General features: G+C 39.2%; 1 protein-coding gene across 34 annotated transcripts in view; it reads right to left on the bottom strand.

The window, feature by feature from the left end:
- The window catches only part of LOC111867987 (protein abrupt), a 203,956-nt gene that overhangs the window by 133,699 nt on the left and 54,286 nt on the right, over positions 1 to 15,971 (bottom strand). The window contains exon 6 of one of the 34 annotated variants that reach the window (XM_033752882.1): positions 387 to 418. The exons of the other annotated variants lie outside the window; for them this stretch is intronic. Within the exon in view, the coding sequence (XP_033608773.1) occupies positions 402 to 418 (17 nt within the window). The 3' untranslated portion in view covers positions 387 to 401. Of the gene's footprint in view, positions 1 to 386; positions 419 to 15,971 lie in introns of those variants that run through there. 34 annotated transcript variants of the gene reach the window in all.

The raw sequence follows: 15,971 nt of genomic DNA, 5'->3' as shown, positions 1-15,971 counted from the left end.
GTCTCTTTTAGATATATGAAATTACCAACCAAGGTAAGGAATAAATATATAGATACCACATTCTGTAAACATGTACCCAACAATCCCATGCCTACATGTTAGAATGAACAGTCTTGAGGGCATGGCTGACAAAATGGACATAACTGCAAATGCAATAAAGGCAAGAAAACTAAAAATATCCGCTCATTTTCTAAATCAAACATTTCAAATATCTTACACTAACAATTCAAAGAATATGTATATATGTCACTATTATTTACAAATACATATTAACATAAATAACCATAGGGTCTCTTGTATATAACAAAGTAAATTGTATTTACTTACCCACATTAACGGAAATTGTTGAAATGATCAAGTTTTCTCTCTTCTTATATTACTGGTGTTCATATTTACAATATTCACAAATGTTTCTCTTCTTAAGTCACATTAACACAGGACAAACACGGTCACATAACGTAACATTACAATGTAATGTCTATATATGCATATATAGATGTACATTTGATTCACACACATACATAACTACACGCCTTAATGTGTCACTGTTATGGATCTACTGGACTGGACTGCTTGTCAATAAAATTTCTTCCAATGAAGAACTCGAAAAAAAAATTGCATATAATTTTGTCACAATAAAACAACTTTTTTCTACACCTTATTTTTCACAGCTAAAAAGCCATGCACAATACATCATACATGAAAGATATTCTTTTAACAACAATTTGTTATATAATGTAAGCAGGATACTTATGGTACACAGCAGTCTCACGACTAAGTCATAAACAGTGTTACATCACTTACAAATAATGCAGCAATATCTTCATACAAACTTAATACAAACACAAATGGACTTGGCACGCAGTTACAGATATCAAGAAAGGTACCATTTTACAGGAATTTTCCATCAAACACTCAAATTATACATTACAAACAAGACCTGAACTATTTTTATGTTGGCAAGCTTCTACATGCCCTTCACTTGGTATGATCCACATTACAGTTCTTGCACTAAGACCTCTTTCAATTTTTAATGTCCATTCCTTTCTTTAAGCAAAATGACCATCCAAATCACAAAATTAACCAACTCTTTAAACAATGAAATTCTTAATTCAGTTTCGGACGTTGCTCTTCAGCAAAACTCGTATTTAATTCAGAAAAGGAAATAAAAAGCCTAAGCAACCCAATGTTAATTCACAAGAGCAGGAAATGGGACATCACAGATGAATAAATGAGAAAATACTGTTTAAGACATGATCTTGGCTATCTGTAAGTCCAGTTAAATGTGCAACCCTCCTGATCAATATGTTTCAACTGTGAAATCAGTTACTGTATAGAACGCCATTTTCTAAACAGAAACCACTGAAATTCAAAAGTCATGTTTTCACCTGTACTGATTAGCCATGTAAGAATCTTATACCTTATTATGGAGGACCACTGAACATTTTATACAATATATCATAGTTTCCTCCTCTTTTCCCACCAGCAACCCTGAAACAGAGGGGGGCATGCGGTAGCGTAGTTGGTTGAAGCACTACGCTACAAGCCGGAAGGTCATGGGTTCAAGTCCCAATGAGGTCATTGGATTTTCTTCAATTGACCTAAACCTTCCAGCCACACTATGGCCCTGGGGTCGACTCAGCCTCTAACAGAAATGAGTACCAGGAATATTCTTGGAGGTAAAGGGCGGCCAGTGCATAGGGCTGGCAACCTTGCCGCCATCTAGGAGCCGAATACCTAGAAAATGTGGGAACCTCAACATCTCACAACCCAATGGGCCTCTATGGCCTGTTATAGGGATACCTTTACTCACTTTACCCCCGAAACAGAAAGTATCTGACATGCTCTTCTACCACCCCAAAACATTTCTTCATTAAATAATATTCAAGATATCAAAATACAAAATCAATTAAAGAATATATGACCATTGGCATGTGTATACGTGCATACAGGCATAGTATGATTATAGATGATGTGTTAAATAAGACATTAGAACATAAAAATGTAAATAAAAGAAAGCCTCACTTAAACAGCTCCCACATGTAACTAAAAAGGTGTTTTACCCTCACCCAAAAAGGAAAACCTATATATATATATAGAGAGAGAGAGAGACTGATATGAAAGTGAGATGGAATAATATGAAGTATGTGCCTGCAGCTGAATACATTGTACAGATAAAATTATAGGTTTTCATGGCAGTAAAGATTCATATTGTAGCATGTAGACCTGTTGCTTAGTATGACTCTGTAAACAACGCCCATTACTAGGCAACAGATTCCTAACGCATACCACTGGACTAACTGGGAAAAGATGATCTTTATGCAGTCCATGAGACAGCTGCATGATGCAACAAAAAGCACAACAGGTTCAGAGCAATGTGAAGGTGATATTGTTCTTTTCGATTACCGTGGTGCTGTGCATTATGAGTATGCACCACTAGGCCAAACTGTCAATAAGAAGTACTACCAAGAAGTCCTCCGTCATTTTCATGATGCAGTTAGGCACAAGAGACCGCAGCTGTGGGACACACGCAACTGGCAGCTGCCCCAGCTCATGCATTATACCTGATCTAGGGTTTCCTGGCCAAGCACGGCATTCCACAGGTTTGCCAGGCTCCCTACTCTCCTGACATGGCTCCTTGTATTTCTGGCTGTTTCCAAGATTGAAGATACTGCTAAAGGGCTCCTGTTTTGACAGCCACAAGGACATCATACAGAACGCAATGCCGCAGCTGCACACCATTCCAAAACAAGCCTTCCAGAATTGCTTCCAGTGATGGAAGGACCACTGGGCCAAGTGTGTGGAGTCACAAGGTCGCCTACTTTGAAGAGGATTAGGTATTGTAACCACCCAATTACAGAACTTTGTTTTCCTGGCACAAGGTTGATACATTTTGGACAGAGAGGTAGTGGATTAAGTGCAACTGGTGTAGGGGTGGAAGTGGGTGCATTATTGTAACTGTATTCGTCATGTGTAACAGGCAGTTAAAGAACACAGAAGGAAGTCATTTTAGACATCCTTTCATAGCTGTGGTGGACCAACTTGCAGCCTTTAGCCCGGAGCATAGATTAAACAAATTTCTATACATGTGAATAAAACAGAACCCCCCTGAAGCGCAGGCTGCCAAGCCATGACAATTTCAGTGTCTAGGTCTGCCGACTGACCTGCAGCATGAGAGGAAAAGACCTATCACGCACTGCGAGTTGAGGCTATCACACTCTTAGGTAGATACTTACAATGCTTCTATACTTCAGCAAGAATTCATTACCTTCATAATAAAAGTACTGTTTTATGTAACCCTCCCATTGTCATCTGTTACCATACACTGACTCCGCTTATGCTCAGTGAATTCTTGAGAATCCTTGAAGTATTGGAATATGACATTGGTGTCAGATGTGTAAACAACAGACTCATAACAATAATATGCTGATGTCAAATGCGGACAAAGTGTTGAAAAGAGATCAGAAGCAATGACGCTAATATCAGGATGCATTTTAAAAGAGAAAACAGGATTTGAGGTAGTGTTTAAAAAGAGTGCGATAAGCAGAAAGCTCCAGCAGGAACTGCAGAACTTCCAGACGTGATTCTATGTCCCAAGGATGAAGCTGAGGGCAGGGAGCCAACCAGTTTTGAACTGAGGACTGATCCAGACCAGAAAGGTGACAGTGGCAAGAAGCCAAGCAGAACTGAAGCTAAGACTCTATGGCCAGACAGGCAGTCTAAGAGGAAGGCTTGCTAGCAATGGGGGTACCACTACGCGGGTTAGTCTACTGCACTCACAGTAGTCTATACAGCAGGAGTACCATTGCAAGGTGAATCCAACATGTTGCAATTGGTCTATGTGGCAGGCATACAGCTCACTCTGAAAGGGTGAGTACCTGTTCAATCTTTGTCTAACATGTAACCAAATTCAGATACAGAAGTCGTAAATGCTGAAAGTATACTGCCAACTGCCAACATGTATATTTAAATCAGTGAGGCTTTAAAGCTTGCAGGCCCATTCAAAGGTGCAAGTATGTGATAGCTTTATAGCGTATGTAAATACAGCATCTGAGGTTACTGACTCAAGAAATGCAACCGCCTTATACAAGTTTGTTCTAACAAGAATCTGCTGAGGCAAGAACTGAACCCTCACAGAAATTTAAAAAACCGGGGAGAATTAAGAGAATTCATAAAGAACACACACACACCAAGAATGTTACCAACTGTTCACTACTAAGCAAACTAAGTGGAGAGTGTGTCTGATTGGATTCAGTGTATTCAGAAACTGGGAACAAAATTTAGAGAAGGTGCTTTGCAAGACTGCAAGCAAGAGGAGAGATCTGGAATCTTACCACTCAAGAGACAGGTTACAAAACATTTGCTTTATTCAGGATTCGCACTCAGACAGAATACAAACAAATTCTTACTCTCTACTGGTATTTGCTTCTTACTGATTGAAGTGTATGTAATATACATATAAAACTGTGTTTGAAATGGAGGCAGACCTGCCTGAAGGCCATAACAGACACTAGTGAATATTAAGATATTATACAGGCAATGAGAGTTTACTTATAGCAAAAGAAGACATGTCATTACAAGAAATAACTGCACCTAAAGTGGAACGAGAATTGCGCAAGTCCCAAAGGCTTCAGAGTTCCAAGTCTTGTTTCTGAGACCAATTAAGTTGTAAACTGGTCTCTTATAAGGGAGGTACTGCACATGTGGAGGTGGGTGCATTACTGTAATTGTATGAGAGAAATGTGTATTCAGCAGTTAAAGAACACAGCAAGAAGACATTTTGAATATCCTTTCAAGCTGAGATGGACCAACTCACAGCATCTAGCCAGCCCTGGGCAGAGATTAAACAAATTACTAGATGGTCCCCCTCCCCCATGCGAATAAAACAGAACCCCCACGAGGCACAGGCTGCTGAGCACTGACATCATTAGTGTCTGGGTCTGCTGACCCATAGCATAAGATGAAAAGACCTATAAAGCATTGCAAGTCGGGGCTTCCACACTGTTAGGTAGAGTGTTTACATCGCCTGTATAATTCATAATAAAATACTGTTTTATGTAACCTTTCTGTTGTTGTTGTCTTACCACTCGGTGGACCGGAATATCCTTGAAATGATGGAATACAGCGCTGGGCAACAGCTTGGTTCCCGTTCCTGGGAAAATTAACACACACAACCAAGAAACTGTTGGAAACAATATTTTCTACTTAGTCTGTCCAGAAGTTATATAGGGACGACAAAGGGGTCCAAATCACCTGGAGTCAGATGTATCATTCCTAGAGTCTTGAGACAATAAACTATGGTCATGAGGCCCAAAGGACTTAGAGCCAAGAATGACTGTGCTGGCAGGAAATAGCAGCAGTTCACTGAACCCACCAAGATCCACTGGAAATAGCTGTACAATTCCCAGAGTTGTGAGATGAAAAAAAATAGTCATAAGACCCATGAAACAAGAAACTAAATGACTGAGCTGGTGAAGGCCAGCAGCAATTCACTACAACAAATGAACCACTGACTGACAGGACTGCTGCTAGCAGGCAGCCAGCCAGCACTGACAGGAGCCATTCAGCATGGAAGCAGCAAAGAGAATCCCCACCGTTGGTAGTCACTATTAAGCAACGAGAACTTGAAGACACATCAGAATGTGAAGACCTGGAGAGTGGTGTCATTTGTATTTTAAAATATCAAACATGATTCCAAGATGTAAGATTACCATGATGGATGTCAATAGCACTGATCATACAAGGTGGGGCACAGAAACTTCCTTATTGTGAAGGGAGGGGAGGTCGCAGAAAAGTGGGAATAGGCTCGGCGAACGCAGCAGTCACGGAAGTTTCTGTCTAATACCCCTCAGTAGGAAATATGAAGTGGACGAGTGAGCAGCGTGCATTTGCTGTTGAAGCCTATTTTTCGAACAACCATTCCTACGTGGTGGTGCAGCGTGCGTTCCATACTCACTTCAGAATTAAGCCCAGAGGTCTGGTTCCAGACCGGAAATCGTTTTGTGGGTAGAGAACTTTAGGACAACCGGGAGTGTGGTGAAAAAATCATCAGGATGACAACGGACCGTTATGATGCCAGAAAATGTGGAGGCAGTTCGACAGTCGATTTTGAGATCTCCGAGACGCTCCACTCGCAAACATGCAGTCGCCCTAGACATATCCAATTGTTCAATACACCGAATTCTTCATGAACATCTTCATTTCCATCCCTATAAGATGGTTGTTTTACAAGAATTGTCACCACGTGATTTCCACAACCGAATAACGGCGTGCGAAATGTTATTGGAAACTTTACCCCTTGAGGCACTTGTTTTCTTTAGTGATGAGGCACATTTTCACCTATCCGGATATGTCAACAAGCAGAATATGCGCTATTGGAGTAGTAACAATCCTAGAGAGCTCCATGAGAGGCCACTTCACAGTGATACAGTGAGAGTATGGTGTGCGTTGTCGAGAGTTGGAGTTATTGGCCCCAATTTTTCTGAAGAAGACAATCATGCAGTTACTGTCAATTCACAGCGGTATGTGGACATGATTAAAAACTTTATCGAACCAGCTCTTGAAGAAATGCATCTAGGAAACATCTGGTTCCAACAGGATGGTGCCACGGCCCACACAGCCCGAGCTTCGATGACTGTTTCAAGGACAAAGTTCCCTGGACGGCTCATCTCGCTTTGAGGTGACATCCCGTGGGCAGCGCACTCACCTGATCTAATGCCCTGTGATTTTTTAAGGGGATACCTCAAGGCAGAGGTTTTTAAACGTGGCCCCACAAACCTGCTTCAGCTGAAGAATGTTATTCGGCAGGAAGTAGCCCAAATTCCGGTGCACGTGTTGGGAAGTGCAGAGGGGAACTTCAGAAAACTGTTCCATCAGTGCATATAGAACGGTGGCCACCACCTTCAAGATATTTTGTTTAAAACTTTAAAGTATGTTCTTTCATTAGCTAAACATAAATGTTGTCTATCAGCAATAATTTGTTTCTTATTCGCCTTCAAAAAAAGGAAGTTTCTGCGCCCCACCCTGTAAATCATAACAAGCCATCAGAATAATACAAAAAATATTCTCACATATTGCCTCCTTACTGTAAGACCAAACTTGCTGCTTTCACACAATCTTCCCCAGATTCCACCACACGTGCAGGCCACAAAGAAACAGAAGCAGCATGATACGCGAGTGGAAGGTCCTTCCCCATATAGCTCATACCCAAGAAGAAATGAAGGCTGGAGCAGAAGAGGATGTGAAGAAAACTGAAGACAATCTCATAGGCAAGGGGAAACAGCCATAGTTACTGCCATCAGCGGATAGTATAAGTCAACCCAAACACAATTCTGATGACAGAAAGAAGGGGCAGTGCTTTGCTGGTTTCGAACCTTATCGTATTCTGAGAATGACCTTTGGAAAAATTCCTAATTACCTTCACCATCATCAGTTACAACCAGAAACATCAGAGATGAGAAAAGTTCAGATCTGACGAACATTACGTCATGGTGCCGGAATGAAAGGCACTGCTTCAGGGCCTAAAGCACAACTTGGAATAACTATAAAACACGTAACAGAAGCTATCTATTCTTATAGCCACAATATCAAAAGAAGCACAAAATGAAACTCTGAGGTCAGAAGAGATGAAACAGGCATAGTGATGTATGTGTTAGATACCCTCAACGCCATCCACACGTTTATTTGACAGATGCCACCTGTAGTACATTTAGCTATGACCCTGATCCTAATTACACAAGGAATGGAGAAGTCTTAATATCGTGGACTGGAACTGAAGTGACACGTATTCATAGCAAACCTGGAATGCCCGTTAGCAGTCATTGGAAGGAGACCAAGACAGACACCGCCACAAATGCCACCCAAAAAAAAAATATGGAGGCTAAGTCAGTCTTCAGCTGTTAAGCACAGAAGCATTAAAGAGAATCCCCTCTGCCAAAAGCTGCTACCAAGCAAGGGGTACATCAAGACATGGCACAGTGGGAAGACTTTGGGTGTGTTATCTGCGTAGAATCAGTGTCAATTATTTGTTGTTACAAACATCAATCATCCAATAAAGTCAATAACCAATCCAAAACCTGTGTCTAGTTACCAACCCAACAATATTTTAATGCTATCAGGTATTTACTTCTATGTGACTACATACTACAAGGTATGGATTGGTTATTGGGTTTATTGACACCACTTGGAACTACAATTACTGCACCACTGCTGATCTACACACTTTCGAGTTCACCGTCACGCGCGCGCGCACACACACTAGGGTTTTCAGTATTCACTAGTTGTAGCCTGACAATGGATATATAACAGTCTCACTGTAACTAGAGAACACTAAGTCTTCTCTACACAATCTGACTTTCAACTAACTTTCAGCTGCCATCTCAAGAGAATTCCTGTTATATCTCAACTGGCCTGGGATCCTCATTATATAGACTCAGGACAGATCCAACAGAAAGCGCTGTTTCCATTGTTACAGCTCAGCAATACCTTCACTGTTCCTTGCTTATTCGCTGCCATGGGAACATGTTTACCAAGCCACTGCCTAGCAATGAACGTCTACTTTGGCTTCCTGGCACCATGTCATAATATTTAATGTCCGGGAAAAGAGCACTAAAATAGTTTGGAAAGTTGAAGTTACAGCATCTTGTGAAACGTAAGCCCCAGCGAACATGTCAAGAGCACATCCATACACATGGGTAGTTTAAGCAGTGGTTCTCAACGGGGGCCATATGGCCCCCCAGTGGGCCAAGCCATATATCTATGGGGCCGCAGACAAAATTTGGAAAAATGGAGGGCCATGGAAACTGTTAAGTGGGCCACAAAATTTTCACTTCTAAAACATTATTAATATAAAAAGAAATAAAAATTCCAAATGGTCAGTACATATAATAACACAATAACTCAATGTAGCCGTCCGCCGACGTACAGTTGCCACGACTTTCGCTCGAGCTTGAGTTCTTAATCACAGGATACGGGTGCTTTGGAGATGGGAGTGGAACACACTTCGGGGTAAATAAATCCGGGATCTCCAGAACGTTGTGGATTGCAGTTTTAATTTAAAATTTCATTAATGATGAATATTTACATTATTCTCCTAGCTAGCCGCTCCGTCCGCTGACTAGCTACCACACTCTTACACACTTCTCTCTTCTCTCTCTACCTTCCAACTACTGTCCTCCTCCGCTCCCTATAGCCGACCCCCCTCTTTACAAGTCCCCCAGTTGGCATCAGAAAAACAAGAAAAATAACAAGAGAAATCCAAGGGTCGAGCCCGACATCTGCCCAACATTCGTATTTTTCGAGATGCCCATAAACCTCTGTAGGTCTTCAAGGAATCCAAGACCCCTCCTGGCCGGTCTCGCACACGGTCAGTTCATGGGTTTATGATATACTGGGAGTAAACAGGTGACGTTAGGGACAATAGCGGAACCCTTAGCCTAAGGAGGACAACAGCGGAATTACAACTTGACGGACCCGGGATGGTATCTCGCCGATGGAGCGTCTCTCATGGTATTAAACTATGCATAAGTAGTTCATACCCTTAATTATATAATTTTGACGAGGAACGTACGGTTACATCAATATCCTTGTTTTTGTGTACCTTACTTAGAAGGGACAGAACCTATTGTGCTTAAACCACAACCTTAGATCTGGGAATTCCAAGTACTGGTAAACAGGTACATGCCTTCTCAGAGCAGGCAGAGCCATAATGAATTATCCTCTATTTTCCTAAATATCTCCCCCTCCTCTCATGAGTTTTACCGCCACCTTTTCAGTAAATTTCAGGTGTTCTTCAGTTCAGTATTCGAAGTGTTTGGAAGAAGACCCCTTCCTTATTATCAATATTCCTTATGCTATAAACAAATAATAATTGTTATAAATAAAAGTACAGTTGATAAAGCACTTATTTATAATCATATTACATTTATTATAATTAAACAATATGAGGGGTGGGGGCCACAGAACCAAATAAAAGTCAGAAGTGGTCCACGAGCAAAAAAAGGTTGAGGACCACTAATTTAAAGGTTAAACTTTTGGCCTTCAGCTATTAACAGAACAGGCCAGTAACACTATAATGCCATTAAAACTGCAAGAAGAAGTATGTGTATACATAAACACAGGAGCTGTCAGGTCTGGGCACTAATTAATTACATCTAAATAATTGTATACAGAAGCTTCTTCTTTCCTTGTTCTTTTAGTTATTCACCTACCAATGCTGCCAGTATCCAGATTATACAGCAGGGAAGATATGATTAATGAAAGTGGAACAGTTGCTGAAATGAGGACAGGAGAGGCTGAACACTCAGAGAATTCACACCCCAGTGTCATTCTGCCCACCCAACCTGAGCAGGGATTGAATCAGGGGCCACTGCAGTGGGAAGGTGCCAACTAACCACCTAAGCTACAACACTGTCTTTTCTTCCTCTGTCCTTCGTTTTGCTTAAGTCTCTCCAGTCGAAAACAGTTCGCTCTGCCATGATGGCATCATATAGTACAGCAGATACCTAATCATCTAACACCATGCAGCTGAGTCATTGAGAAGCTACCAGTCGCTCAGCTACTCAGGAATTTTCCAACATTTTATGGAACCCAAACGTTCACTACCATGTTCACAAGAGCCTTCCATTGGTCCCTATTGCAAGTCAAATCAATCCAGCCCATACCACACAATCCTAGCTCTCCAAGATCTATTTTAATATTATCCTCCCACCTATATCTAGGTCTTCCTGCTAGTTGCTTTCCTTCTGGCTTCCCTACCAAAATCCTATATCCACTGCAGATCATAACTAATCATAATAATTGAGACATTTGGAGCACTATTTAGAGATAACTGACATTTGTATATCTTACAATCCTGCATTACTTTCATATTTGATTCACGGCTTGATAGGACAAAACATGCTGAACTGGTCTCCCTCATACTGTTACTTTAAAATTAACACCTGGGCCCCACATTTTGTTTCAGCATTTATAAAATTCCAGTTCAAATTTGCATGTAAAAAAAATACACCGAACTGCTAAAACATAGCGACAGCACCAACACAGGGAGCAGCCCGTACACACCATTTCTAAGAATAAACTAATATACATCATATACTGAATAATGAGCATAGCTCCGTAAGACATTACCAATGTCATGGCTGCATGAACTATCCCATGTAAGAAGATTCCGATACATGGGCACCCCACACTATAGTGCTTCTACTGGAATAAAAACCAGGCCAACACATAGCTGTTGCAGAGTCTTACCACAAAAACAGAATTTTAACCTTCATGTCTTAATCTTTAGTTTCTAATTTTAATCCTTATATCTTTAATTTTAAATTTTATTATCTAAGGACTTTCAGTTTTGAAAATTTTGATCAAAACTTAATATTGTATTTATGCATTTAAATAATTTTAAGACACAATAATGATCCTTGTTTGAAGAATTAGATGATAATTATTAGCAATTCACCAGCTCATACTGGAACATTGTATGCCTGATGAAGACCCTGTATAGGGGTCGAAACATGTTGCGTCTGTAAAAGCATACTAAAAGCAAACGTTGATATGGTAGTGTCTTCTTTGTTTTTAAATACAGATTACTGTTGCGTAGATGGCATTCCTTATATACTTTTGTATATTTTACTTATAAATAAAAATGTGGTCAAGTATTATCACATTTCTATGGAACATTAATTTAAGCAGTGAATGCTTAAAAATGTATTCCTTTTTTCACATTACACAGTAGATACGAAAGACGGGCAAGTTACAATGTCTCTACCATATTTACATCCCATGTGATATAACAAACACTGTGTATATGGCCTAATTTCAGAATATCCAAGACGTCTGTAGGTGAAGACGTGCATATGTACAGACACTCACATCCAGTTATCTTTCCAAAACTAAGATATGCACGAGCAACTTAATGTGCATTTTCTATACAAGAGACAAAGTCACCAGGACAACCAACCCTAATACTGATGCCACATCAGTTTTATGACAAGCAGGAAAATATATCATTACTGTGCAATGCTGTCAAGATGACACTCTGAAGCTAAGGCTATGTACTTCCAAACAATATAATGAAAAGTGAATAATAAATAGGAAAGGAAGAGGAAGGCAACAGTATTGACCTAATTTAAGATACTATCCCAGAATCTGCTTTGAACAGAGGAAAATTATGAAAATCTGTCAGGACAGCCTCTGTCACAGTCATGATTTGAACCAGGCACTTTCTAAATAAAAGTCAAAAGCATCAGCAACATTCAAGCTTTTCTAAACAGCTGGAAAATTTAACACACATTTTGGGAAGGGAAGCCTTCTCACAGGCTGCATGCTGCTCACATGTTGCCACTTTCACTGCCCTGACCTGTACGATTTATTCATTTGCATTAATGTGAAAACTACTGTTTCAGGATTCTCTGAAAACCTTCCCTAAATATTCTCCAGGGATGGATTTTTGTGCAGCGATATATGGAACTCATTTACTGTGGCTCAGGCAGATTGCACACAATATCAAAACTTAAGAGGCCGCCAAATTCCAATGTACTCAGAATTGTACAAAAATTATTTGCATGCGCTCTTGGAAAGTGATATGTCAATCTACGTGAAAATTTAACGAAAGGTCTCTAACTGCATCATTATAAATTAATTTCAAAATCAATCAAGACATTAAGTGAATATTACCAAGAATTTTAATTTTGCTTAATTTTCATTGCTCCTGATAGCTCACAATATTTTGTAAACATCATTTCAATGTAAACATGAAGCAGTGGTTCATATATCCTATTATAAAATAATTTCATTTCACGGGAAGTAAGATATTTCTCGAACACAATGAATTATGAAGAAAGCAGTCTTCTGGGATTTGGCACTGTGTATATGTGGTGTTAACCGACATTTTGGAGGAACGCATCTGCTTTTACTGGTTCTCACGGTCTCTTCGCTTGCGGATTCCTTACATTTTCCTTCTACCCTGAAGATGGAGGCGATACGTTCCTCCGAACCTTGGTTAACACCACATATACACGGTGCCAAATCCCAGAAGCCTGCTTTCTTCATAGTCACCGTCGTGAAAGCCTCAAATCTTACACAATGAATTTATGTTTTCACCTTTTATAGAGAAATCCCGAAGTTTTAACCGAATATGAGGGAGAATCAGTAAACAGGTCACAAATGGAAGTATAACATCTGTAATGGGCATAACAGGTTTTCTGTATCACTAGGTAGCAGCACAATCCAGTTTCATGATAGTCCAGGTAGCAGATGCATATCTTCAGAGGCTGCTTTAAGTAGTCAAAATGGCGACCACAACTGAGGCTGTAATACCAACGAGCAGCGTTCCATTGTAAGTTTTTTGTGTGCAAAAGGACTCGATGCAAAGGATATTCATAAAAAATGTCTCCTGTTTACGGTGTGAAGCATTTGTCACGTAAAGCGTTTCACTGCTGGATGGAAACGTTTTGCTGTTGATGAACAGGTTGAAACGAAGGTGCAGTAGTGGCTGAGACAGGAGTCAAAAAAGACTTATGTGCTGAGGGTTTTGACACACTGCTAAAACGATGGGACAAGTGTACCAGTGTTGGTGGATATGTCGAGAAATAAATGTTTGTACATATTCAAATATCACATGGTTTACGTTTTATATCCATTTGACCTATTCATTGACTCTCCCTCATACTTTAGTCCATATTACAAAAGTTGCGAATACTTTAACATCATTTTGTAAATTCACGATGTTCAGTATTTACACAAACCTACATAAAGAATGTGCAGACATCACTATGCATTTGAATTCAGCTTAAGCCAGTAAAAAAAAACTGATGCATATACGCAAAAGAAAGTGCAATGATGAAAAAAAAATTCACATTAACTTTCTGGACAACCATAAGTATATGATAAGCCTACAAAACAATGTTTAATTGTGACATCACATTTGGTTTAAACTATTACATTCACGTACAGAACTATTGGGGTTATTTCGGACAATATCCATCATCTGGTATATAGAAGACAAAAAACCACAACGTTTCAGAGACTGGATCTGTCTCCGAAACATTGTGGTTTCTTGTCTTCTATATACCAGACAATGGAAGCCTAATAGTTCTGTACAGCATACACCATCGTCAGAATCCTTTCAAGTCTATTATTACATTCATAACAAAACAAAAATTCTGACTTAACTCAGTGCAACAAAACTGAAATGTGGACCAACCAATCTCCCTTCTTAAGATATAAATTATACTACTTTTGAGATGGGTGGTGGGACTTGGTAAAGTTCCCTGCAAGCAGTTCCCCTCACCAGTACTATATACTGGAGCTCATCAAACATTTCTTTCCCTCAGAAGAAAACACTTTGAAAACAAGAAATAGCACCCTCCACCACTACCTGTCAGGGAACATTACTGATTGTCGGCAACATACAGAGAACAGAACTTGGCAACGCACACCTTAACTCGACGCCTGCCTACACCCCTAACTTACACATGTTTATATTCAGCGCAGTGACAAATACAGCAAAAATTGAAAGACTAAACTTCTATAGATGCCAAGTTCAAAATATATAAGAACAGATAAGTATATTTTTGGAAGAAGTGTGGTCTTTCAATCTTCTTTATGGCAAGTAACAACAACAAAAACACATCATATTCAAAAACACTGTGTACATATGAGATGGGTGTCAAATGTCAAAAAACCTTTGTGTAACAGTTGTACTATAAATCATGATAAAATCTGCTTTAAATATTTCAGCTTTCCATCTCAAATGCTCACAAATTCAGAGTACGAATTAAAGTACAGCAAGCACGAAGAGTAATTCCAATGCATTAGTTTTAAATGGTGTAATTTGTAAGTTTAATAAACAATGCTGCATTGTATGACATATACATCACTTAAAAAATCCTGTAAAACTAATATATCATATGTTATTTCATGTAAAGACATTAAAGATACCAATTTTACTTGATACACCATACACCTCATAAAGGAAACCAAAAAATAAAAAAATAAAGCTCCAACCTAATTAAATGAAGAAATTAGGTTACACTAAAAGACTGCATAACAAATGACACATATACAATTCAACATGCAATTAATATCAAACTTCAAGAGATGTAACATTTAAAAATTTGTTTGGAGAAATGCTTCAATCTGCATAGAACTGAGAGTTAGGGAAATAAAGTCACCTTTTTAAGACAAAAGATTGTAAAACTTAAGCAAAACCATAGGGTTACAAATATAAAGGCACATAAGGCAAAACATAAACATTCCTAAACTCAACTGTTAATAACACAATTAGGCAAAACTCAAATTTTCTTTTAGATTACTACTGAAAAAATAATCTGCATAGCTCATGCTGGCTAGAAGACACACACCTTCACCTACAAGCAAATTCAATTTCACCATTCTGCAAGATTTACTATTCATCAGCATCACAACACAACTGCAATCAAAAGCTTTGCAGAAAGAAGTGAATATAATACTTCATGCGGGAGCTGGAGGAGTGGGGGAGGTTAAATGGACGATATACATTTCAGTCCATAGAAGCAGAAGTATACCACAATTTGGAACAATGAATGTATGTAATTTTATAAGAAATTATATAACTTTAGTTTCCCCATCTTGCACAATAACTGTTAATGCTCATTTGAATATAGTAACAGAGAAAATGCCTTTTAATAAAACCAACGAAACTCAAAAAAGTTATCGACTTCTGTTAATAAGGGATATTCTATTACCACAGGTAAAGATTAAACAAGACCCAACAAAACAATAATCAGTTTCTAAATACAGAATCATTAAAATTTTGGTGTCCTGGATTCTGACACCAAGTAGTTCCATAGATGGTTTCCAACTGCTCAGAGGAACTTGTTACAACAATCCAAAAACCATGTCTTAATTATCACCACCATACAAATCTCAAATATGATAAATACTCAACAGTTAGTGTTGTCCCATTCCAAAGGAAACATGTCAGTAAAGGTGAA

This window comes from Cryptotermes secundus, unplaced genomic scaffold (assembly GCF_002891405.2).
Source record: "Cryptotermes secundus unplaced genomic scaffold, Csec_1.0 scaffold508, whole genome shotgun sequence".
In the NCBI taxonomy this organism is placed as follows: Eukaryota; Metazoa; Arthropoda; class Insecta; order Blattodea; family Kalotermitidae; genus Cryptotermes; species Cryptotermes secundus.
The sequence above is the reverse complement of the archived record's forward strand: the minus strand, read 5'-3'. Positions and strand labels throughout refer to the sequence as shown.